This window comes from Vicia villosa, linkage group LG4, assembly GCF_029867415.1.
Source record: "Vicia villosa cultivar HV-30 ecotype Madison, WI linkage group LG4, Vvil1.0, whole genome shotgun sequence".
Lineage (NCBI taxonomy): Eukaryota > Viridiplantae > Streptophyta > Magnoliopsida > Fabales > Fabaceae > Vicia > Vicia villosa.
Genome location: NC_081183.1, coordinates 152,785,941 through 152,812,391, shown reverse-complemented (window position 1 = coordinate 152,812,391; position 26,451 = coordinate 152,785,941). Strand labels below are relative to the sequence as shown.

The following is a 26,451-nucleotide window of genomic DNA, read 5'->3' as shown; positions in this document are numbered from 1 at the left end:
AGAAAAATCAAAAACCAAATAAAATAAACATGTTAAAACAAGAAAAAAAAACAAGAAAAAAAAAAGAAAAAAAAAAAGAAAATGCATGTATGCGCCACCCCAGGTGGCTTGTTGGTTGGAAATGCACTATGGCGCCACCCCAGGTGGCGCATATGAAGAGGAGATTTGTGTGTTGGCGCCACGGGAGGTGGCTCCTATGTGGAGACCACCTCCCAAACCTGATCATACAGGTAATTTTTCTGAAAACCTGGTTTTTGGTGTAAATTTTTTTTTAAACATGATTATTTGGATTTTTTTTCATAAATTCATCCCCTTTTTCACGATACAAATTTTAAAAACTATTAACAAAACTCATACTGGAGTATCAAAATTAAAAGGGTAAGTTTATTGTATTAGAAACCCACTCATTTCAAAACATAAAATTTAAAAATTAACAAATTTAAATATACTTATTTTACTTAAATAAAACTATACACAACCTAAATAAAATGTTTTTAGAAGATACCTAATTATTATTTAAGTTTAATGATAGTGCATTGTCAGTGTGAAAAATATTACATAGACATGAAATTAAATTATTTTAAAATGCTAAATTATATCAGTAATTTAAAATTTAAAAATTGACTTGATAAGATACATAGTAGTCATTGGTTGAAAATGTAAATTGCACTCTCGGTCCATATTCACTTTTCTCTTATTATTTTATAATTTTCTATCAATTTTGTGTAGGGGTGGCAAACGGGCATGCCCGCCCCGCAAAAGCCCGCAAAAAAACGGGACGGGGCGGGGCGGGCTTTTTTAAGAGTGCGGTTATAAAACCTTGCCCCGCCCCGCAAAAAAGTGAGGGCAGGGCGGAGAAAGCCCGCGGGCATTCGGCTTTTTAAGCCTAAAAATAGAAAAATTCTATGAAAAAACAAATGCTCGCAAAAGCCCACAAAAAAACGGGGCGGACACATTAAAGAGAGCGGGCCTAAAACCTTGCCCCGCCCCGCGAAAAAGTGCGGGTAAAACGGGCTTTCCCCGCGGGCCGGGCCCGTTTTGCCACCCCTAATTTTGTGTGTGACTACTTTACAAGACTAAAATTTTGATTCACTCCAACTAAAACCCTAAAACAATAAAACTCAGCACTGACCTAAGCTTCGCCGTGAAAAGTAAAAGCTGCCGGAAACGCAGCCGGTATCGGAAGTCGGCCGTCAGAACAAGCGAGAACGTGCATCATTATTTCTTCTCCCCGTTCAGCAAACTTCACGCGCATCACTCTTTCTCCTTTCCTTTCAGCAACCACAGCCGCCGCCGCCGTCAATTCTATTGCGCCGCCGTCAATTCTATTGCGCCGCCGTCAATTCTATTGCGCCGCCGTCAACTCCATTGTGTCACTGTTATCTATTCTCCTTAGCAGTTCTATTTTTCTTCAACCGAGGTACTTTTCTCTCTCCATCTCTCTTTAATCTCTAGTTTTTCAAAAATCAACATTCATTCGCACTCACAAGCTGTTTGTGAAAATACCTCAATGAAGTTCATACATGTTACAAAAAAAGAAGATATTACTTCATGATTTTGAATAAACAAGTAGATTGCTATACGATAATATTGGAACTCATACACAACAATCCCTAATTTTGAAATTAGTATAAAATAAATCTTCCTAACTTCTTCTTAGTGAATAAGCAGTTTTCAAGCTTCAAAATGTTAATTCCAAAACAACCCGAAAGTAAATTTTGTTCTGCTTTGATAAACAAAGCAAATATTACTTCTTGGTTTAGATTTCCTTCGTATTAGGTTGCTATAAGATAATATTGGAACTCATACACAATCACCCATTAATGTAAATTTTTGTTATTTCTCCTTTATGTTATGATATTATGAAATAACCCCTTGCTTGTAAAAAGAGTGAATTACATTTTTTTTTGTTTCAGTTACCGTGGCAATTGTTATGAGTTAAGGGTTGTTAATTTTGAACCAAATTGTTCATTCTTGTTAGCAATAGTTATGGCCTAATGGTTGATTTTGTTGAATTTCTTAATAAATTTAACTCTTATTTTCAACATTATCATGGATTATTATGTCTTTGTTATACAAAAATAAAAACAACTTAGAGTTCAAATGTTTTGATTTAGATGTCAAACTTAGATTTTGAAGTTGGATTTGGAATTGTTGTATAAATGATTTTAGTGGCTTAGGTGATATGGGACAATTCAACTTTGAAAAGTTTGGTTCTTAATTGGAGATTCTTATAATGACAGAGGTACCGTTTGTTCTTTCTTGGTCTGCAATTGAAGTTTTGAAATCAGAAAATATGGAAAACTGACTTGCATTGTATTGTGACTTTATTTTGGAGTTTTATGATATGTGAGGGGTTTGGTTTACCTTGGTTTGGTGTTTTGTCGTTTCTGGTTCATGAAAGCATTGTTTTTTTTAATTGCATTCTTACTTGCAATGTAGTCAAGATCGTAAGATTTTACGATCTGAAATTCCCTTTTAGTGCCAAGTTCTTACAAAAAACTTTTTTGTGTGCTTTTGTAGTCAAGATCGAGACCTTTAAGGTAAGATCGTAAAAACCATAGTGCTGGGCCTGTTTTTTTGGGCTTTCTAACCGGGTTGAATTTTTTTAAGTGAACCCATTTTTTTGTTTTACTTAAGTTCTCTCTTTCCTAACCCTAAAACACAAAACGCAACACGACTACAGCATTCATTCCAAATACGATACTCTCCCCCTTCAATGAAAATCTAACTACCTTGCTTACTTGGTTATCAGCCTTTTTCTTTTTGTTAAGCAGAGAGACATGGAGCAGAGATTAGCTAATTGTTGGCGGTTGACAGTTAACGAAAAAAAATTCATTGAAAGTGCTCTACTATCAGATCTTCGAGTGGATGGCCGTGGCCCCTTGGATTATCGCAAGTTAAACATTAAATTTGGAAGGGATAATGGATCCGCAGAGGTCCAATTGGGTGAGACACGTGTGATGGGTTTTGTGAGTGGTCAACTTGTGCAGCCTTACAGAGATAGGCCTAATGAAGGTACATTTTCCATCTTCACTGAATTCTCTCCCATGGCTGATCCTTCCTTTGAGCCTGGCCGTCCTGGAGAATCTGCCGTTGAGTTAGGACGGATTGTAGACCGCGGTTTACGGGAAAGCAGAGCCATTGACACTGAATCACTCTGCATTCTTTCTGCCAAACTTGTCTGGGCTATTCGCATTGATATCCATATATTGGACAATGCAGGGTGAGAATCAGCTTTGCTTCTGTTCTATTTTTCTTTCTAACCAACTTACCAATTTGCTTATATACAAACTAAGACTAATTATTATTATGTTTTAATTTGTGAATAGGAATCTTGTTGATGCTGCAAATATTGCTGCATTGGCTTCTTTGATGACATTCAGAAGGCCTGAATGCTCATTGGGGGGAGAGGATGGTCAACAAGTTGTAGTGCATCCTCCTGAGGTTAGCTTCTTCAGTTTAACAGTTTCTCCTTTCGCCCCCGATTTCTATTTAGCTTCCTTAACTGTTATATATATGCATTGCAGGAGCGCGAGCCACTCCCTTTGATTATACACCATCTTCCAATTGCTGTCACCTTTGGATTTTTCAGTAATGAAAATCTTGTGGTACAGATCTTTCTCTCTCTGTAATTCTTTTGGCACATATGGGAACATATATGATGAGTCCTCTGATTTTATTTGACGCTCAATAGGTCTTGGATCCGACATACCGTGAAGAGGCTGTAATGACCGGACGCATGACTACAACACTTAATGCAAATGGTGATGTTTGTGCCATTCAAAAGCCTGGGGGGCAGGGAGTCTCTCAACGGGTTATCATGCATTGCTTGAAACTTGCTCATGTTAAAGCTGGTGATATTACAGCCAAGATAAAGGACGCAGTGAGTTCTCCTTTTTTATGCTTAAGTTTCGAGGACATCATTTGCTTTTAATGCTTATGAACCGATCGATGCATTTAGTTAGTCATCTCTCTTTTTATTGTCTTAATTGGTATAGGTTGAAAAGCAGAACACTGAAAGAGCACTACAAAAGATTAAACGCCATTCTTCCTCTGTAGCCGTGGATGTATGCGGAACCACTGCCAGATTAGCTCCCAAACAAAATCAATCAGATGCTGATAAAGATGGCAGTAATCTAGCCCAATTGAAGCTAAAAGATGGGGCGAGTTTGATGGAATGTGATGCTACCTCATCAGAACAAGGACAGAATAACAAGAAGGATGGAAGCTCAAAGAATTTCATTGGCGGTCCCTCAAGCTGGTAAGGTGTCAGTTCACCAAGAGCTAATAGCTTCTTGTTTGTTGTTTAGTTCATTCATATAGCCAACATATAGATAATTTGTAAACCTATATGGCATAAGCTGTTAAAGTAACATTCACAGGACGTGAACTGCTGAAGTTAAGTAGTAGTATTATTGGCCGTTTTGGTTTTTACCATTATGAGATTTGGATATATTGAGAATAACGTATACTTGGTCTTTCACTTCTCAGGGATCCCTATTCAGAGTGCGTCAATTCAGATCTTCTAAAAGCTTCTCTAGCTTCTCGTGGTAATTGCTTCTCTTTCATCTTCGTTGTAATTTTGGCTGTTTATGTGGCTTTTGATTGCACCAGGGACTCTATTTGCTTGCACTTGGGATATTTCCAAAATTCCGAAAAACTGAAATCTTGCATTTCTTAGGCTACTAATTTGTTTGAATATGAGTGTCCAATTGGATGTTTTAGAATTATTTGCCACTCATTATGTTTGAAAGACATTCACTTATAAATATTTTGATATTTTGGAGGCTTTGTTGATTGAGAAATTATGCATGCTCAAACAAAACTCTCACAAGTTCAAAACAATAATTTAGTGGCTGAGACTTAAAGTTATCCATAACTTTAAGCAACCATACATCTACACCAGATTCATTATTCTGTGAAGGGTTTGTAAAGTTTTCATTTAAATATGCATCATTTCCCTTGTTGATTTCATCTGTGCTTTTGGTTGGACTCCCCTTTTAAATTTCAATATATTTAATTATCATTGGTGTATGTGCTTCATATAGTTTATGCACGTATTTACGTAGTTTAACGAGTACAAAATTTCACTGACTACAACTGATCTAAAATAAGCAGGACAATCAACTCCTAGTAAACAAAAGGATTCAAGACGGGAGACTAAGGCGGAAGAACCAGCACAGGAAATCAAGGCAGATTCGGAATCAATTGACACAGCTCTAACTGCTGCGCAGAGTAATGAAGGTAAGACTCTGAAGGATGCTGTCAAGCCCAAAAACAAGAGGAAGAAAAAAAGATCTTCCAATAATGGAAATTAAGCGATGAAATGTGCAGTCAGTTGACACATTATGCTGTAAAATTTTGATGGGCAATGAAAGATAGTCTGTTTGTTTGTGAATTTAGGCATGCCAAAATCAGTTTTGACTAAAGAAAGGGGAACTTTTATTAACTGTACTATACCAGAACAGAAGGTACAAAATGGCAATGTAAGAAATTATGATCAACTGGGAGGAATGCTGTAAAATAGTTTCCACATCACAACTTCTTGAATTTCAGACTAGCAGTAAAGTGGTTTTCAAACTCAGGTCTCAGGGTGTTGAACTGAAACTGATATACTAAGGTTCTCTCCAGAATCACTTGTTATGATATTCCAACATCTATGTATATCCTGTCACAGTTCAGTTTCAGGGAGAAGAAAATAATGCAAAGAAGTGACTAAAATTTTATCAGTACATAAATAAAACTAAAGAGCAAATAGCAATTTGAACCATAGTATCCAAAAATCTGGATAAGAAACATTTACATACCGTAAAAGGACTGACATGCAAAGTTTTGGCCACTAAATCAGAAGGTGGATTGAAAACAAAGGTTACTCTTTCTAGAAGTTGAATCAAATTGTGTCCTTTAATTCTTAGATAAAATTCCAATTCCCATTGAAATATCTTTAATTTGCACAATTCTTAAATAAAGATCATTGTTGCATTTTATTCTTTAAAATGCATTTTGTTATTTTAAAATAAATTCTTATTCTTCAACGATTCTAAACAATTGCTATCTCCATCCTAAATATATAAGACATTTTAAAAATTTTACAAAAATTAAAAAAAAAAAATTATATAAAAATGACAAATTATGTATGACTTTACAATATAGTCTTTTATTTATTACACATAAAAGATAAATTTAAAGAATTAAAAAAAAATAGTAAAATGATAGAAGTTATATTGAAATAAATATTATTAATGTTGCATTGTAAAATGTAAACTAACGTTTAATTTGAGACAAATTTTTTTCAATGTGTCTTACAATTTCTCTTAATTTTTTTAAAATATAGTAAATCATACAACCACTTTTCTCTCTTAGAATAGATTGATTTGATGGAACTGAATAAACAAATTTTAAATATTCGTCTTTTAAATGATGGCCGAGTGGAGCGTAAGGTGCATGATTGAGATTAATAAATACATATTGACCGAGTATGAAAAGAAACTGTGAACGAGATGTCTGGCGGCGCTGGTGGTAGTGGTAGATTATAGTATACCTTTATAATTTATTTAATTTTATGCACATAAAACTATAGTAATAGAAAAGAAATGGAGGGTAAGAAATAGAGTGGATCCTACTCTATAGAGAGATGATACTATGATGTTTAGTTTTGATCATTTAGTTGTTGGTTTTTAAATATTAAATTATTGATCCTACTCTATAGAGAGATGATACTATGATGTTTAGTTTTGATCATTTAGTTGTTGGTTTTTAAATATTAAATTATTGATCATGTCATGTGATTCTGCTTTGTTAGAAATTTGGTTTGTTACATTTCAATTACATGTTAGTTATATGCAACTTATATAGATAACTAAATGTCTTTGTTATTTGTGTTGAATTGAATGAGATTTTCTTGCCAAATCTTTCTGTGTGACTATGAGAACTTGATTAATTAGGTTCTATTTTAGTCACAATCATTGAAGATGAAGCCCAGGGCCAACTGATTTTGCTGGGATATTCCTTCTTGGATTTAGAATCTGCTCCCTCCATTTCAAAATCAGAGTCGTTTTAACAAATAAAATTTATTTTAAAATAAATATCATTCTCATCTTTCAATATAATAATGATTATGATTTTTCCAATTTTATCCTATACTTTTTGTTCTCTTCACTACTTTCAACATAAGGTTAATATAAGGTTAATATAGTAAATGTGCAATATCTTATAACACTATAATTACATTCCTTAATCTATATGCAAAAATCTTAAACGACACTCATTTTAAAATGGAGGAAGTTGTTGGTTGGATAAACATTTTCTAAATCTTTACTAAAATAAACATTTATTCATAAACTTGCATAAATTATTTTTATATATTTATAAGTTGCTCACATAAATTATTTTGGAAAAATCGAATTTGTTTTTCCAGTTTTAAAATTGGAACTGTCTGATCAAAATCTGACGGTCAAATACGACTGAATGTGCGAATGAAGGTTGATATGACTGCAGAAAATCAGTGTCCTAAAAAAAAGGGTAATAATGAGACATTTCAAACAAAGTGATGATAGACAATAGTACAGACCAACCAGAATACAAAGTAAAACTACATGTTTAACCTTTGGGAATGTTTGCTTGCTATTTTCTATGACCAAGGCCATTTAGCATCATTCCATCTAAACCACCTGTCTCTAGGTTTTGCTTCAGATAATAAACCATCCTTGTTGTTTTCTCCTAGTGCACTGAATCCACAACACTGCAGAGTTCTATCTCGTATTAAAGCTTCGTCTCTGTACATCGGAGTCGCATATCTAGGGTGTTGTATAAACTGCACATTTTTCCACCACAACTTTATAGCCTGGAGGGTGAACAAATAAAAGACATTATAACATAACAGAAATGGCACAAAATACTTGTCGTTAAAAACACGGAAACAGGATTGTAGAGTAAAACTGAAGCTTACATGCCAATATATCCACACCGCAACCTTATGAGGCATCAACCAAAAGAAAACTGCATGATCTGACGCTGATGACGAGTGCAGCTTTTTGGCTTTCAAACTAGCAGTAAAATAGTTTCCAAACTCAGGATGATGAACTGAAATTGATATGCTAAGATTATCTCCGGGGTCACTTGCTTTAATGTTCCAACTTCCAAGCATATCCTGCCATATAGATCAGGGAGATAAGCTTACCGATAGAATTCAGAAAACTATTTTAATTTATTGTCAGTTTTATATGATGCAAACCGTGATATACGTTGAATGTTGTCAAAATTAGGACTATTTCGTTTATTTATTATCGTTGATACGATTTTCTCAGTTCAAAGCAATACTACACAATGACCACCAGAAGAGGAGAACAAAATAAGAATCAGGTGAAACTCTGAGGAAGTAATTGTTGTTTTCTCATTACATAGATAAAGTTCGAGAACAAATATCAATTTGACCCAAAGGGTCCTAAAATCTGCATAGGAAATGGCACAATTTACATACCATAAAAGGACTGACATGCAAAGCTTTGGCCACTAAATCAGAAAACGGATTGAAAATAAAGGTTACTCTTTCAGCCCATGGTGTATTTGTTACCTGCAACAAACAAACAAAATTAGCAGATTTTCACTATACTCTACTTAATGACAATATTAATAGAAATGGAATTGGACGGTTTTGATTTATCAAATACTCCATTAGAGTTCAAATTAAATATCCCACATAAAAGTTAAAAACACCACAGACTGCTTTTCCCTCAAGAGAAATCCTAGAAAAAAAAGAAAGCATATAAAATGCAGTTGAACACCGAATACCCAAAAAGTGAAACTCAATTCAAGGCCCAAATCTATAGGAAGGCCTTATTATACTACCACGACCTTACTTGAACCGGATCTGTTCTAAAGGCTCTAATGACTGTATCCTTGATTTCTAAGGCTTATTTCTTAGTACTAAAATACTTCTAATCATTGCAAATCTTCTTTTGATCCCTAAATTAAAAGTTGAGAAGGTGTCCCACATTTTGAAACTTTAGGAGTAAAATATCAGATTTACAAAAAGGAAGACAAAATTCGTGGGCGAGAAATAATAGGGGGCTGAAATTGCAATTTAACTAAATTCAGATGCTCTATATTTGAAGGAATAGCAAAATGATAGGATAAACCAGAATCAACAAATTCCTAACCAGAGAGAAAACTTTCCTAACCAACTCTAACAATGCTTATGAATGCGTTTCCTCAACGTTTATTTCCCTATTCGGCTAAATTGTCGAGCTTCCCATAGTACTATCAGTGTCAACGTGTCAGTGTCGAAATGTCTGGTGTATGTGTCTCATAGGTAAATCAGTTTTGGGAGAAAGTAGTCATTGGTTAGAGCAAGTGTGAAATGAAGTTGGTAGTGAAAAAGGATGAACCACTAATGATACATATACAAATTGAAAAAGCATCAGAAACGAATAAAAGAGAGTGCAATTATCACAAACCTCAGCAATGCATTTCTTCAAACATGTGGCAGACTCTTCAACATCATAGCAATAATACACACTCAATGGATTCTGTTCGTATCCCACACTAGGTGGAATCGTCAAAAGCAAACTACAAAATCATGTTCAACAAATCAATCAATTTCAAATCAAAAACTTCTCAACATAGAAAAGTTGAAATTTTGAATGGCTCTGAAGGAACCCAATAGGGAAAAAGTAAAGAATAAAGAAAATGAATTACATGGGTCCATTGGTACCGGTAATTTGACGAGCTTCATCGGGAGAAAAATGATTGGGAGGCGCGTGCGGTGCACGGTCGAGGTCAATGAGCGCGTAGCGAACATGGTATTGAAAGGAGTGGTGAGCTGGGTGACGGCGCTGATGGTAGACTGTACCTTCATAGAGAGATATGGGTTCAGCTTCGTTATTGGAAGAAGAAGAAGAAGCGGCGCGTGAGGATAATAAACGACGCAGTAGCGCGTGAAAAGGAAGAATGAGCGATAGAATAAGAGTTGTGAAGGAAGTGGAGACTATGGAGAATAGAAGATAAAGTAATTCCATTTTTTTTTACGATAAAAAATAATTTCTAGCTTGTGGATGTGGATGTTAATTTTGGGGACTTGAGACAAGTGGCTTAATTTTTGTTTTTAAGTTTATATATACTTGATTCGATATCAATGAAGCATGGATAGACCATACGTTTATGATGATGAAATATTCCTACGTGGACTTACTAAAATCGTGTGATTTTCGTTTTTTAATCTCAAATGTCCCATAAAGTGTAGACTAAGTTTGGAGGAAAATTTGTACTTTAGATCCTCTCCTTCTCTCCTTCCTTCTCCTTCACACAAAACATATCTAAGATGAAAAAGAAAATGAAAAAAAAATTATAAATTAAAGAAGAGAGATAAAATATAAGAGAGATAGAGATGAATTAGTGAGAGAAAAAATGGAAAGAGAGGATCCAAGCCCGAAAATTTGAGTAAAAATAGGTTGGAGGAGAATTTCTTTTTATCAATTTCATACAATATTATCAATTATCAATCTTGAAATTGGATATGAAAATTAGTTTTTTAAAAATGATAAAGTTATGTGCTCTCACTCTCTCTTTTCTGGATCTAGATCGTCTCCAATTTAATCTCTAGTACCCTATAAACAACATTGAATGTGAAATTTAGATTATTTTTTTGGTTTTATCTTTCCTTTAAATAATTAATATTTCATTATTTCTTGACCATTGGATATGGAGTAGCAGGGAGAATTGGAGACAATGGTAGCAGAAGATCCAAACACCTCTTTTCTTCACCACTGAAACATAGTCCTCTTGATTTTGTGCACTAGATGTGGTCTCGAAGAAAAGTGTTTTTCCATTATGTTTCTGACTGCATTGATTTCAGAAACCTTTAATTGCAATTTAAATTTAATCATCCGGATTTCTTCTTGAGCCAAGATGATCCCTCTTGGATAAAAAAACGAGAAACATGGTATGCGTCACAATCTCTTTGTTGTTAGAATTTAGTGGGCTTGGAGAAATCGTAACGCTGTTTGTATCTCTCACAAAATTATTCTAAGATATATACTCTTATTGGCTGCTTGCTCTATGACAAATTCTTTCATCAGTTGCTTCAGCAATCCTTAAACTGAGCACATAGATAGATGATCGTTTCTTCTCTTGGAATTTCCAAAAGTACTCTTGCAATATCATTAACGTGGATGATAGTTGTAATTAAACTCCAACTCAGACTAGCTTTGACGGTACCTTGCGTACATCTAATGGAACTTGGCAATATGGTTTCTCTGGTTTCATACCAAATTCTTCACATACCTCCATGCAGAACTGTAGGTCATATATCAATGCCTTACTTTAGCCAAAGGTATGAGCATTACTGAATCAACTTGCTACTCTGAATCTTCCCTCAATATTAGCCTCATTGAGAACCCCTTGAATAAGTACCATAAACATGTCATATTGATTCAAAATATTAAGGATATTATCTTGGAAAACTCCAAGTTTAGAGTCAACTACACTCTTAGAGAAGGCAAACAAAATATTGATTTCTGGCAAAGCACGAAACCTCTAGTGACATCAATCTTCTGATTCACCCATCTCTCCCTCAAGGATTGAGTAATATCTTTGCAACGGATGTGGCTGAAACTTTCTTTATACAACATGATATGAAATGTGCAATCCTCTTTTCAAGATAACAACTAGGACATCAACATAACAACAACTAACTTAATTTTCGTTGACACTAGGAACCAAAAGCAAAGATTTGTCAAGGAATTAAGCCTTCACCACTGCAAGATCAAACACCAATACTATTCAAAGAAAAATTAACACTTTCTTGTCACTACCAGATTACTATCTATCAAAGATATATTCCTCCATTGCTGCAAGATTAAACGCCAAAATAATTTAGAGCAAAAATACCACAAAAACCATTATGATCCACCACCCGAAAAAATGAACTAACAATTTTAAGCTTTGATTAAGACAACCATTAACTTCTGCAGCAACCTTGATTTTAATCAACAAGAAGCTGATCCATGCCCCACTCCTCGAAACCACGCTGTCTAGCTTCGGACTACATAAAAATAGACCCACTGATTTGCCACTACGAATCGCACCAACATTGAGAAGTCGCACACAAACTTGCTAAAATATTTAAATGTTAAATAAATGCAATCTCAAACTAGAACATTTACACAATGATGACTAAGAATTTGATTCCAAGGCATGTCTTGGTATTCATATACCATTGACCGATTTCATCCAATACTAGGTTGGATTTTACTTTCAACCATTTCCACGAGTACATTTTGGTTGTGATTGTTCTTTCTCCCACAACTTTTTTTGTGTATTTGAAGTTATCAACAAATTCACTAGAATTTATAGAAATTTTCAAAACAATTCTATTAATTTTTCCAAGTAACTCACTCAATGTAACAAAAAGTTCACCATGAGGTAAGTTAAAAAAAATACATCATCATGATCATCATCATCTTCATTCGTTGTGTCATTAAATTACACGCTAGAAGATTTATAGACACCATTAGAGCAACATATATATGTTCCTCTTCTTCATCAACACCGAATCAACAAATAATATCTATGATTCTTTGTGCCTTAACTAGGGAACATACAAGTGAAAGACTTCAAAGAAAATGCTTTGATAAAGTAGTGTAAGTTGTTGAAGGTGAAACAAGATGGAAACATGAAAACCTTATTTTCTAGATTTCAAACTTTAGTCTCTTGACTCATAGTGTTGGACATAAAACTATACTATTGTAGGCCATGTAAAAAAAATATTATGAGGAGGCTTTAAAATAACTGGAGACCAAAAAAAATTGATATTTAAGAAATAAAAAACTTGAATGTCTTAACTCCTGAAAATTATTAGTTCACTTCAAAGTCATGAGAAAAATCTAGATGAAAAATGAACTTTAAAGGAAGCATAATCATATTGCTTTAAAGTAGGGGTGGCAAAACGGGCCGGAGCCCGCCAGGCCGCCCGCGCACCCGCCAAAATTTGGCGGGTTGGGATTTTAGGCTCGCCGATCGCCAAAGCCCGCCCCGCCAAAACCCGCCGCCCTCCATACCCGCCCCGCTAAAGCCCGCCGCTCGCCAAAACCCGCTCCTCCTCCAAAACTCACTCTTTTTTTAGTTAATTCTAGTAATTGCAATTTTTGATGATTTATTTTATACATTTATTTATAAATATATGTAATATTTTTTAGAGTAAATTTGTTAAAAAATTATTTTAAAAAATAAGTGAAAAGTTTAATTAAAAGGTAAAAAAAGCATATTAATCTATTAAAAAAATATAAATAAAAATAGGCGGGTAAGCCCGCCGCCCGCCATCTTGGCGGGGCGGACATGATTTTGATGCCCATTTTACTTGGCGGGCATGCCCGCCCCGCTCGTTTTTTGACGGACATAAGACGGGGCGGGCGGCCGGCAGGGCGGGCGGCCCATTTTGCCACCCCTACTTTAAAGTCTAAAAGAAAGTGAAGGCTCTTTAAGCTGAAAAGTCCGATAATAAAGATCTTGAAGGAAAGATAGTGAACATTTCTTCGTCTTAAGATAAGTACAACATCTATGAACAAGAAAGAAGAATAAATTTTCCGACACAAAATTTAAATATTCCAAAAAAATAAAAGACGAGAAGGAATCTTACAATAAAATTATTTATTATGAATATAAAGAATTTGAACACTTTAAAAATGAATTTCTCAAAGCAGAGAGATCTAAAAAGAGTTAATCGGAAAGAAAAAGAAGAAAATACTTGTATACACATAGAAGTAATCCGACAAATCTTCTAATAAACATGTAAATATTGCTCTAATCACTTCAAAATGGCTTGATATGCAACTTAACAAAACAACATACCATGATAATGATGTAAAAAACGGTGTTCTAAAACTAGGTGTCCTAATAAATTTGACCAAAGACGCAGCACCTAGTAACCCTTTGTTCTAAAATTAGCACATTATATTACTATAGTTATATGCCATAAATAACAACATAACTTAAAAAAACAAAAGTTTAGTACTATCCCTTTGTTTCCTTTTTCCTTTTCGTGTGAAACTATTAACCAAAAAGCGCGTGGTTTTCTTTCCATGTATCTGCTTTACTGGCTCTTCATATTTGCCACACAATAATCATATCAAAACAATCTTCAAACACAGGTAACCCCTTTCCTCTCTAGTGTTTATCTATGTTCTTTCTTTCTTGTCCTAGAAACCAAACTCTACCTTTAATCTCATCTCATCTCTTACTACACACCAACCACTTTTCTTGCTTTTTGTAAGTACTTTTTTGGTCTTTTGCCTCTTCACTTTCCCTTGTCTCTGTCTGTGTTTTAGTTTGGTTTCAGAAAAACATCAACATAAATTTAAGGTTGTCTTTCTTTTGATTCAGAAAAACACTTGTGTTATTTTTCCTAGTGCTGTTTTCAGATAAAGTTGAGATTTTTATTTGATTCTGCTTCTGGGGTGTTGTTTTTAGGAGAATTCTGAATTGGGTTTTTTGCTGTTAGTACAAAATCACAGCTTTTTTGGTTCCCTAGCCTCAGTTCATGATAAAGTTACTAGCTTTTGATGAAGAAGAAACAGGTTCCAACATCTTTTAATAGTGAAATTCTTTTAGTAAAGTTGAGTATTTAAGAAGAGTTATTAGTTTACTTTTTGTTATATTCTATCTGCTTTTAGATCATTGTGGAAGAGGAATAAGTGCTTTTTTTCTTTATTGTGGATTAGGATTTGGAATAGATTCTTATCTCTTGGATTGAAAATTTGGGTGCTAGTTACTATTTAATGTGATGTTATTCCAATCCATTTGAGGCCTAGTAGAAACTTGAAATTGTATATGTTATAGAAAGTTACAGGCTTTAGTGTGTCTTGTTAAGGGTTTGGATTTGTATCTGAGATTTAAAGATAGGCGATCCAGCGAGATAGGTTAAAGATGCAGCGAGTTAGGTTTTCGTCTCAACAAGGGCCGGTTCACAAGCTAGGTGATCCTCAAATGACACTATCTCCTAAGTTTAGGTTAGCCGCGGTTCAATCTGATTTGACAAATCCGTCATTAGAGTTAGATTGTTCTCTACGAGAAGAGCCGTTGATACCGGGCTTACCTGATGATGTTGCACTCAATTGTCTCCTTCGTTTACCGGTTCAGAGTCATTCGTTTTGTAGGGCTGTATGCAAGAGGTGGCATGTGTTGCTTGGTAATAAAGAGAGGTTTTTTACTAATAGGAAGCAATTTGGTTTGAAAGATCCTTGGCTTTTTGTATTTGCTTACCATAAGTGCACCGGAAAGATTCAATGGCAGGTTCTTGATTTGACTCACTTTTCGTGGCATTCTATCCCGTTGATGCCGTGTAAGGACAAGGTTTGTCCTCATGGTTTTAGGTGCGTTTCGATGCCGCACGACGGTACTCTTTATGTATGCGGTGGCATGGTCTCGGATGTGGATTGTCCTCTCGACTTGGTGTTGAAATACGAGATGACGAAAAATCGATGGACCGTGATGAACCGGATGATCAGTGCTAGGTCGTTTTTCGCCACTGGAGTAATCGATGGGATTGTTTATGTAGCTGGGGGGAATAGTAATGATCTTTATGAGCTAGATTCGGCTGAGGTAATGAATCCGATTAATGGGAGTTGGCACACCATTTCCAACATGGGAACGAAAATGGCATCCTACGATGCCGCTGTTCTTAACGGAAAACTTCTTGTAACAGAAGGATGGTTATGGCCTTTTTATGTTTCTCCAAGAGGACAAGTCTACGACCCGAGAACGAATAGTTGGGAAAATATGGCGGTTGGACTTAGAGAAGGATGGACTGGTTCAAGTGTGGTTGTTTACGGCCACTTATTCGTCGTTTCAGAGCTCGAAAGAATGAAGCTAAAGGTTTATGACGCGGAAACTGATACGTGGGAAGCCATCGACGGCCCTCCTTTGCCTGAGCAAATATGCAAACCTTTTGCCGTAAATTCATGTGATTCTCAAATCTACGTCGTTGGCCGAAATCTTCAGGTTGCTGTCGGTCATATCACTAAACTAAACCGAAAAGAAAGTCACAAGGAGAAATGGAACTTCGGCGTTCAATGGCATGTAATCGATGCGCCGAAAAGTTTATCTGACCTGACTCCTTCAAGCTCTCAGGTGCTATTTGCATAGTTTTTTTTTCCTCTCATTATAATGTAATATTATGTTATGAGTGTTGTTTAAGTAAAATGTAAATTAAATATAGTTATGTGAAGGTAAATTTAAGCAGTTTCTGAGTTGTATTAGAATAGCTTTTTTTGGTTGTTTTGGAAAAATGTTGGTTGTATTCTAACACTTAATTTTTTTTTAATCTGTCATTTGTTAAAGTGATTTGCAGGGAAATTCTTTAGATGCATAATTCAATTATTGTTGTTATAGTTAGAATGGTGTGTTCCACGTGCTAAATCTTCACTAGTTGGTTTCTCTTATTGGTTTTGGTTGGTGAAACACATTATGAGGTTGTTTGTTTGGTAGTTGAAACTTGATATCAAAACTCACTTTCGGGTAAGATAAGTTTGGAGTTGTTGAATATGTTTTTTAGTGGATTTTTCTTTTGTCTAAACTTTCTTATTTATAGGAAAAGAGAACTCTAATAATTTAGAGTTTGACATGAAGGTAAGGAACATGTGGTCGTTAGTTTAATTATGATTTGAACTCAAATTAAGGTGAAATGTCACCTATTGGTCAGGAAGGGACATGTGTGGACTACTCTTTTGTTCAAAGGTTCATAACTTTTTGGCAACTTTTTGGGAACGAGAGACAATGAACGTCGTAGAATGGTTTAGAAGGAGAGGTTGAATAGACATTTTGCTTTCTAAAATATTTTTCAAAATAGAGTTGAGAGCGGAAGTAAAAATTTGAAAATGAAAAGTGTTGATATGGTTTCTTGTGGTACAAGTCATCTAGACTAACTAACTAGTTTGGTCACACTAGGTTGCATAATCTCAAAAGTGCATTTGCATTTCATTTGAGTTAGTTAGTTAGACTCTCATTTGAATTCATTTATAGTTATGCCTACATGGTATTAGCGAGAGTTTGTATATAAGAAGTTGCTTGTACAATTCTCTAATGAATAATGAAAATTTAAGATTCATCTGGGTGCTTTCTCTCAATTATGTTCATAGAAACTACTTTGATGGTATCAAAACAAGTTCGTCCTACTCTATTTTTGCTACATAATTTATTGAAATAATCTAGCTCTTGCTAATCTTTCATAGTGATTGAATCAATTAGATCGTAATCATGGTGAGAAACAACAACAATAGTAATGCTCTTCAGAATCAAGCATCAACTCAAGTTCAAGATTAACTTGATCTCTATTATACACACCCTTTAGAAAATTCATCAACTTTATGTGTTACACCAACTTTATTCAGTGATAATTATAATGTGTGGTCAATGAAGATGAGAAAAGCATTGACGATGAAGAACAAGTTCAAGTTTGTAGATGAATCGAATCAAGTTTGCGGCTTACCAAAGGTGCAACAATCTTGTTCATACACGGATTATCAATTTTATCACACCTTCAATTTCACAAAGTGTGGTATTCATTGATAATGCTATAAACATGTGAAATACTCTCAAAAATTGTTTCTTAAGAAGATGACGCGTTAGAGTTGCTCAATTGCATAAGAGATTGGAAATTTGAAGCAAGGTAACCAAAAGATTTGGGCTAAATATGCTTGTGGTCCTCCTAAATATCTCAAATTTCGTTTTTAGCCTCTTAAAATATTTTCTTCAAAGAATGGTCCTCCTAAAATTTTGCATCCACACTTTTGGTCTCTAATTTTAAAATTGTCGCTAATTCAATCGCTAAGTAATAAATTGTTGCTAAAAGTGTCGCTAATTCTTCTGTTAAGTTGTAAAAATTGTCTCTAAGTTGCAAGAGGGGCCAAAAGTGTGTTTAAAATATTTTAGGAGGATATTCTTTGAAGGACTAAAAACAAAATTTAAGATATTTAAGAGAACCACAAACATATTTAACCCAAAATATTTTAGATTATATCATTGAATTGAGAGATTTATGAGAAGAAATATATCAATATAGACCAAATATATCAATATATTGTTAGGAGTAAATTAATGGTAAATTCATGTGTTAATATAAGTGATTTAGTCTCCAAACCAATGTAAAATGTGATAAATCCATAGGTTTTTATTAAGAATTGAACTGAATAAGTTTAGTTCATGTGTAAAGCAAATCGGATCACTTGTGGGTGTTATTGTTGCAGGTTTAGAGCTGAATTGAAGCTTGAGAAGAACATGAGGAGGAAAGGAAGCTGGAAGTTTCAAAGGCAAAAGAAAAAGATGGAATTTGCAAAGGGCGCGCCGCGGAAGTCTTGTGAGGCGCCGCGAAAATATCTCTGTTTAAGGGCGCGCCGCGGGAGTTCTAGTCAGCGCCGCGCCAAAGTTTCTGTTTGTGAGCGCGCCGCGCCAGTCCGATGCCGCGCCGCGGCCTCGGCGTTAAAAGCCCAAAACTTCTATTTAAAAGCCCTAGCTTCCAAGAGAAAAACAACATTGGCAAGAGCGAAATTAGGAGAGCAATCTGAAGGTGCAGCCACAATCATCAATAGAAGACCAATTCTCTATCAAGCGAAGACATTCCTTTGATGAAGATGAATTCTTCCATTAATCTTTGTGTGTTCTTCATGTCTATGGAGAGCTAAATCCCTCTTGTTGAGTCTAAGGTAGTAGTTAACCTATGAATATACAATACCATTGATTAATTCCTGTGAACAATTATTTGAATTCATTATCAATAAGAAACCTTGTTTTTATTCTTAAATTATCGTTGAATCTTTGATCGAAAGAAAGGATTTAACTTTTGCCCTAGGTTACTATATTGATTCAATTGCAATTTGCAGAGATGGAATTGTAATTGGGTTTTCATAATTATCGTTCTTAATTACTATTATTGTTATTGATATTTGGAGAGATCGAATCTCATACCGGTAAAATTTATCTAATTTGATTTGCAGACATGGAATCTTATTTGAGGATAAGTGAAGATAATGATTCAAAGGATTGTTCTATTGTGAATTAATTAATAATTGTATAGGATTAGGTTGATGAACCCTAAAGGCTCAACATCTTTATTTAATTGTTACCACAAAGTCCTTTACTTGCTTTTATTTTATTATTTGCTTTTGATATTAGAAGTATAAAACAAACCAAACTCAATTTTCCTAACTCAAAATAAACAACTATAGAACGGCAGTGATATTAACCAATCCCTGTGGATACGATATATTACCGAAAATATTTACCCAAAAATACTTTCAACAAATTGGCGCCGTTGCCGGGGATTGGTGTCAATATTGCACGCATTGCAATAGTTCTTATTTTGAGTTTTAAGTTTTATTTTCTCTATTTGGTTGTTTCACGTGTTTGCTAGTTTTTGCAGAAGATCGTGTATGCGCAGCAAAGTTTCTAGCGATCAACTTCTTTTTGATCCCGAGATCGAAAGGACCGCTAGGAGGTTAAATAGCAAAGCACGAAGAAGAGCAAACATAGCAAAAGCAAGAGACAACGCAACCGCGACATCGTCACAACAACTTGAAACCATTGACGAGTCGCAAGAAGGATTCTTCTTTCACGAACTATTCACGGAGGAAGAACCGGAAGTTTTTATACAACTTACTGTTGTCAACATGGCTGCTAATGGTCCATGTGCTAATAGTCCAAGACTCAATCCTCAGTTCGCTAGAACTGCCGCCAACGGGCGACTGATAGAACTGAAGACCGGTATCATACAATTGATTTGTGCAAGTCCTTTCGCCGGATTGGACCATGAAGACCCGTACACGCATCTTACTCGATTCTATGAGTTAGCAGGTACTACGGGTGTCGCTCAAGCTGATGAGGAAGCATTATTTAAGAGGTTGTTCCCATACTCTTTGCTATCTAAGGCAAAAGATTGGTATCTGGATCAACCCGAAGCAGTGATGACTAATTGGAACACATTGGAAGAAAAATTTCTGGAAAGGTTTTACTCTCAAAACCGATTCTTTGAAGCAAAAACAGCAATAGCAGTATTTTCTCAAGGTAGTAATGAATCTTTAAATGAAGCATGGGAAAGGTATAAAGCTATGTTGAGAAAGTGCAAAGGACACGGTTTTACAGACGTCGATCAAATCCATATGTTCCGTAACGGTCTCACAGCTACAAACAAGACACTTTTGGACGCCACAGCTGGTGGTTCTCTCATGTCCAAAACACCTGAAGAAGCTACTCAGATAATAGAGCGAATGGCCCTAAATGATCGTCAAGGCAACCATGATCGAACGGTAAGAGATAAGAAACCCGGAGTGTTGGAGCTGAACAACAGTGATGCTCTACTTGCCCAGAATAAATTGCTAACTTCACAAGTGGAAATTTTGACACAACAAATGTCCAATCTACCACAACAACTTAAGGAGCTGAACGGGATATCCAATTCTTATCAGGTTGCGAAGTGTGAATTATGCAAGGGCAATCATCAAACAGGATTCTGTCCGCCAGTCCTAGAAGAAGAAGTAAATTACATGAACAACACTCAAGGACCAAGGCAGAATCAATACCAAAATCAGCCATATCAACAGAATTATCCTCCGAGGAATAGCAACCAAGGGTATCAACAAAGACCCAACAATCAAGGGTACCAGCAACAAACTTTTCAACCATACAATCAACCGCCGCCACAACAACAAGGAGGACAATCTAATTTGGAAGAGACCATGAATCAATTCATGCAAATGTCAATGACAAATCAGAAGAACCAGGAAGCTGCAATTAAAAATCTGGAAACTCAAGTAGGGCAACTGGCTAAACAAATTGCAGCTACTCAGTCAAATGCAACATTCTCCGCCAACACTCAAGATAATCCTAAAGAGCATTGTAAAGCAGTGACGACTAGAACCGGTCAGAAAGGTGCTGAGAAAGAAGTTGAAATCAATGATACCGAGAAAGAGGATAATAATCAGGGTGCGGAAGATGAGGAGAATGAAATCATAGTGAGCACCATGAGCAAAGATGCTGAAAGAGAAATAGATGAGACCAAGAAAGAAAGAGGGATGACGGAGAAAAGAAAAAGTTCTAAGAAAAAGAAGGTAGATCCTGTGATACCAAGCCAACATCTACCATACCCCCACGCTCCGTCAAAGTCAGACAATGCCAGGCAATATAACAGGTTTATGAGTATCTTCAAGCAACTCCATATAAACATACCATTTGCCGAAGCATTAGAGCAAATGCCCAAATATGCTAAATTTATGAAGAAAATGCTCACAAAGAAAAAGGGATGCATAGATGAAGAAACTGTGGTGCTTGATGCTCAATGTAGTGCTATAATCCAAAGAACTACTCTAAGAAAGGAATCCGATCCGGGGCGAGTAACCTTACCATTAAATATTGGAGGTAATTTCACTGGCGATGGGTTAATTGATCTGGGGTCGAGCATCAACCTAATCCCTTTATCTATTGTCAAGAAGCTAGGGAATATTGTGATGAAGCCCACTAGCATGACTTTACAATTGGCCGACAAGTCTATCACTTCACCCTATGGAGTGATTCAGGATCTGCTCATTAAAGTAGACAAATTCTTTTTCCCGGTAGACTTTGTGGTTGTTGACATGGAAGAAGATCATGAGGTACCTGTGATTCTAGGAAGGCCATTCATGAAAACCGCTCGAATGATAATTGATCTGGATGAAGGGATCATGAAAATAAGGGTGCAAGATGAAGAGGTAAAATTTAATATGTTCAAGGCCAAGAAGCATCTTAAGAACAAGAATGATATCTTCCAAATCGATACAACTGAGGGAACAACCAAGGAAGACAAAAATCAACCTCCGAGCTACTTCCAAGTTGGACAAGAGGTACTCCTGTGCAACTCAAAACTAAGATGTCTCTCGGGTAAAGCAACAACAAAATGGTCTGGACCACTGATAGTAAAAGATATATGCGACCACGGTGCCATTATGGTAGAGAATCCACTGACAAAAGAGAGGAGAACCGTTAATGGAAAACGGTTAAAAGATTTCTTCGGGGGAGTGGAGCAACATGCACAATTTTTAGTTCCTTGAAAGCACGACCCGTCGAGCCATGCGACGTTAAACGAAGCACTTCGTGGGAGGTAACCCACACTTCTAATGTTTTATTTTGTTTTGTTTATTTTTATTTCAGGAAATAATAAAGGGGCCCGTCTGGTGAAAGCTAGGAGGCAGCAATTGATATTGCGTTACTCTCTGTAAGTCACCCTCTCGGATTTGTTACGAAACATTGAGGTCAATGTTTAGTTCAGGTTTGGGGGGTGGAGCTATTTATTTTTGAATTGTTCAAATTTTCTGTTTTTATTTAATTATGTACTCCTAGTTAGAGTAAGTAGTCCCATAACAAAACGAGAATCTCAAGCAAAGTATCAACAATGAAGCAACATGTATGAAAGTGGTAGGAAGTGAATGTTCAAAAAATTTCAGTTTCACTCTCTTTTTCAATAAGTAACAAAGCAGGTATGAATTTTCAAACTCAAACTCTTAATGTGTGCAATGAAACTTAAGGTGTTAGTAAATACTGTCAGAAGTTCTTTATGGTACATTGTTTATTGGATCAGCTTAGCCTTAACCATTGTGAGGAAAGCTTTCCATTGTTTACTATATGCAGGAGACCATCAATTATTTTGACTTGTTTGTATCATGCTAAACCGGTTGTTGCATCGTCTGTGGAAATCTGTGAAAGTGATTTAGGCAATTGTTTGAATCTGAGAGTTCTTTTAGCCTATTCTAAACATGCAACTTAATTTCTTCTGTGAGAGTGTGATCTTTTGCTAACCATTCTTTGAGCCTGAGGTCAAGATAAGCATCATAATATGCACCAAGGAATATACCTGGTGAGTTTTGATCTCAATAAAAAGTTTTGTTCTGGATCATCAACCATAAAATTTGGTGATGTGTTTTCTCTTTGACCCTTTTTAGAAAGTAGGGGAGCATTCATATAATCTGAATACAGGTTGATCTCCAAGTTGGGGAGAGTCACATTCAAAAGAAGAGTAAGTACTTATGGTAATCGGTGAAAGATAAAAGAAGTCGTAGCTTGAAAAAAAAAAGAGAGAAGTAACAACGTTTGAATATAACGATTGTTGAAAAAAAGTGAAAAAGAAGAATCAAGCTACGAATGAATGAAAAAAGATGGACAGGTAAAGGAATTAGAGTTTTAGAGAAAAAGAAATAAGTTATGAATTGGATGCTTCCCTATATTAGGAACAACCCTTAATTATCTTCTTTTCTTTGAATCTAAACCACATTACAACCATAGAAAGACCTTCTGATTCTCAGATTCCACAGTACTTGATGCTAGCAATTTGGTGAACGTATGATATGGATTTTTGTTGATTTAATTGTTTGGATGAGTGTTTAACCCCGCTTTGAGTCATCATATTTTCTGATAAGAGTGATTAGTGCTGGTTCAAGCAACTGTGTAGTGTTTTGAACTTCTAGAGGTAATTTGCTTTCAAAGTTTGTTTCATGTGTATATTCTGAGTTTGCAGGTAGAAGAGGAGTATTTGACTTAGTTACTGGATTGAACCACTTGAGAAAAACTTTTTGAAAAACTTGTTGCATGATTGTCGGTATACTTTGCTGGAGGTAAGTAATTTTGTTTAGGGACAAACAAAACTCTAAGTTGGGGAGAGTTTGTTAGGAGTAAATTAATGGTAAATTCATGTGTTAATATAAGTGATTTAGTCTCCAAACCAATGTAAAATGTGATAAATCCATAGGTTTTTATTAAGAATTGAACTGAATAAGTTTAGTTCATGTGTAAAGCAAATCGGATCACTTGTGGGTGTTATTGTTGCAGGTTTAGAGCTGAATTGAAGCTTGAGAAGAACATGAGGAGGAAAGGAAGCTGGAAGTTTCAAAGGCAAAAGAAAAAGATGGAATTTGCAAAGGGCGCGCCGCGGAAGTCTTGTGAGGCGCCGCGAAAATATCTCTGTTTAAGGGCGCGCCGCGGGAGTTCTAGTCAGCGCCGCGCCAAAGTTTCTGTTTGTGAGCGCGCCGCGCCAGTCCGATGCCGCGCCGCGGCCTCGGCGTTAAAAGCCCAAAACTTCTATTTAAAAGCCCTAGCTTCCAAGAGAAAAACAACTTTGGCAAGAGCGAAATTAGGAGAGCAATCTGAAGGTGCAGCCACAATCATCAATAGAAGACCAATTCTCTATCAAGCGAAGACATTCCTTTGATGAAGATGAATTCTTCCATTAATCTTTGTGTGTTCTTCATGTCTATGGAGAGCTAAATCCCTCTTGTTGAGTCTAAGGTAGTAGTTAACCTATGAATATACAATACCATTGATTAATTCCTGTGAACAATTATTTGAATTCATTATCAATAAGAAACCTTGTTTATATTCTTAAATTATCGTTGAATCTTTGATCGAAAGAAAGGATTTAACTTTTGCCCTAGGTTACTATATTGATTCAATTGCAATTTGCAGAGATGGAATTTTAATTGGGTTTTCATAATTATCGTTCTTAATTACTATTATTGTTATTGATATTTGGAGAGATCGAATCTCATACCGGTAAAAGTTATCTAATTTGATTTGCAGACATGGAATCTTATTTGAGGATAAGTGAAGATAATGATTCAAAGGATTGTTCTATTGTGAATTAATTAATAATTGTATAGGATTAGGTTGATGAACCCTAAAGGCTCAACATCTTTATTTAATTGTTACCACAAAGTCCTTTACTTGCTTTTATTTTATTATTTGCTTTTGATATTAGAAGTATAAAACAAACCAAACTCAATTTTCCTAACTCAAAATAAACAACTATAGAAAGGCAGTGATATTAACCAATCCCTGTGGATACGATATATTACCGAAAATATTTACCCAAAAATACTTTCAACATATATGAGGATATAATAATTTAATTGTTGATTGAATTGAATAAAGAAATTTAAGGTGTCGCATCAAAGTGGTGCTCATGGATCCTATGCCATAGATAAATAGAAGGTTTTTTAGTTATGAAAAAAAATTGCAGTATCTATCAACCTCATATAGTGTTACTATGTCTGAGGAGAGCATTGGGTTGGCTAATGTAGTTGATGGACAAAAATTATTTGGTAAGATAGGCCATATTATTTATGGTTGTTACATCCACCTAACTTTGGAAGAGGGGATTCTTATGTGAATTAAGTTGAAGGTAATGAATCAGAGGCAAAATCAATAATAAGATCCACTAGTGACATGACAACATGACGTTGACAAAGGTTCGGTATCAGATTTTGATGATGTTGCTAGAGAAAAGCACATGTTTAGTCAATTTGACTAAGGGAGGTACTTCATATATTTTTAATTTTAACTCAAAACATAGTAATATTATGTCGACCTTGAACCAAGTTTTTACCTAGGGCGGGGAAGGGGCGTGAACCCTTAGGTGGGCACGACCCCATAGACGTCCAATAAAACTTCGGGTACGACCAAGTTTCTAATGCCATACACAAGAGAGGTAGGATAAGATGAGAAAAAAGTGAGCATCATTCTTTATTTATAGATATTGTCCAATCGATTGGGTGAAGCTTCCAATCTATTGGAAGCTTTAAATTTTTGTAGATACTCATTGTTGATAGCCATTGTATTTATTTCCCAACCACCTAATCATTGTTGTGTGCGCAAATTTTCAAATATTTGAATTTTGAGGGCATCGAATCGATTGGGCCATAATTCCAATCGATTGGTAAAGCTATTTTCAGCATTTTGTGATTTTGGGTCCAGTGCTTGATTTGCCTTTGCTTTCTTTTGCACCCCTGCCTAGTTTTATTCACACTTCTTCTTTATAAATGACTAGAAATCTCATTTATCGAGTTAGCAAAATTATTTATTTTAATTAATGAGCAAAATTAAACGCACTATTTTAATGGATTATTTGGTGTTTTGCGATCATTTCAATTTTAAAATAGTGTTCTACCCCAACTATCAATAACCCTTTATAGAAGCTTCCCGCTTTTAAAGGAACACCAACACATTATGGTGTGTTCTTCTCTATGAATTGTCAGATTCGATAGTAGGTTAAACGACGGGATATATATGACCACCACAGACGTATCCATTAAATCTACTATGTGGTTAGCTGATCGTTGAAGATCGAAGATGTTGTGGTCATCCTCAATGGAAAAACTTTGCTATGACCACCATCATTGATATCCACCACCAACGATCATTCATAGATCAGAGACTTTAAATTCACAAACCGTTGTATACTCGTGAGCATACTTTTTGTTTTGCACAACTTTATTTAATATGCGTTAAGGCTTTGAGCTGCAAAACATCCTTGCAAAGCATACTAAGTTTCACCTTAGGTACCCAATTTTCATTGGGTCCAGGTAAGTTAGTGCTTCTATAAGGTCTAGGGTTATTACCTTTAGACCTCTTCGACTTATCGAAGTAAAAAGACTCTAAGTGGCC

The 26,451-nt window shown here is 35.5% G+C and overlaps 3 protein-coding genes across 5 annotated transcripts; 2 read left to right on the top strand and 1 right to left on the bottom strand.

Moving 5' to 3' along the window:
* The first annotated feature begins 1,080 nt into the window (after nucleotides 1–1,080).
* LOC131595550 (exosome complex component RRP45A-like) lies at nucleotides 1,081–5,558 on the top strand. 3 transcript variants are annotated; one of them, XM_058867917.1, is made up of 8 exons: nucleotides 1,081–1,420; nucleotides 2,778–3,226; nucleotides 3,333–3,447; nucleotides 3,531–3,611; nucleotides 3,698–3,886; nucleotides 4,002–4,264; nucleotides 4,495–4,553; nucleotides 5,122–5,558. In XM_058867917.1, exons 2-8 carry the CDS (start codon nucleotides 2,784–2,786, stop codon nucleotides 5,319–5,321), a joined length of 1,350 nt encoding a protein of 449 aa, XP_058723900.1. In that variant the 5' UTR covers nucleotides 1,081–1,420; nucleotides 2,778–2,783; the 3' UTR covers nucleotides 5,322–5,558. The 3 variants fall into 3 exon arrangements, with proteins under 3 accessions (XP_058723900.1, XP_058723901.1, XP_058723899.1); XM_058867918.1 differs by having other exon boundaries at nucleotides 2,775–3,226; XM_058867916.1 differs by having other exon boundaries at nucleotides 2,756–3,226.
* A 1,955-nt stretch (nucleotides 5,559–7,513) lies between these two features.
* On the bottom strand, nucleotides 7,514–10,075 carry LOC131599972 (uncharacterized). Its single transcript, XM_058872208.1, has 5 exons — nucleotides 9,700–10,075; nucleotides 9,459–9,570; nucleotides 8,483–8,575; nucleotides 7,952–8,152; nucleotides 7,514–7,846 (listed from the first exon to the last, which is right to left on the bottom strand). Exons 1-5 carry the CDS (start codon nucleotides 10,017–10,019, stop codon nucleotides 7,634–7,636), a joined length of 939 nt encoding a protein of 312 aa, XP_058728191.1. The 5' UTR covers nucleotides 10,020–10,075; the 3' UTR covers nucleotides 7,514–7,633.
* A 3,947-nt stretch (nucleotides 10,076–14,022) lies between these two features.
* LOC131595549 (F-box/kelch-repeat protein At1g30090-like) lies at nucleotides 14,023–16,350 on the top strand. Its single transcript, XM_058867915.1, has one exon. It carries the CDS (start codon nucleotides 14,923–14,925, stop codon nucleotides 16,138–16,140), a length of 1,218 nt encoding a protein of 405 aa, XP_058723898.1. The 5' UTR covers nucleotides 14,023–14,922; the 3' UTR covers nucleotides 16,141–16,350.
* Nucleotides 16,351–26,451: the final 10,101 nt, after the last annotated feature.

Bases quoted from the DNA above. Each gene is read 5' to 3' on its own strand.
- LOC131595550 (XM_058867917.1), top strand. From the start codon at position 2,784: ATGGAGCAGAGATTAGCTAATTGTTGGCGGTTGACAGTTAACGAAAAA. The intron at 3,612-3,697 runs GTACAGATCTTT...GACGCTCAATAG, and splicing joins TCAGTAATGAAAATCTTGTG to GTCTTGGATCCGACATACCG. The intron at 4,554-5,121 runs GTAATTGCTTCT...TAAAATAAGCAG, and splicing joins AGCTTCTCTAGCTTCTCGTG to GACAATCAACTCCTAGTAAA.
- LOC131595549 (XM_058867915.1), top strand. From the start codon at position 14,923: ATGCAGCGAGTTAGGTTTTCGTCTCAACAAGGGCCGGTTCACAAGCTA.
- LOC131599972 (XM_058872208.1), bottom strand. From the start codon at position 10,019: ATGGAATTACTTTATCTTCTATTCTCCATAGTCTCCACTTCCTTCACA. The intron at 8,576-9,458 runs GTTTGTGATAAT...TGTTTGTTGCAG, and splicing joins TGAAGAAATGCATTGCTGAG to GTAACAAATACACCATGGGC. The intron at 8,153-8,482 runs GTATGTAAATTG...TCTATATGGCAG, and splicing joins TGCATGTCAGTCCTTTTATG to GATATGCTTGGAAGTTGGAA.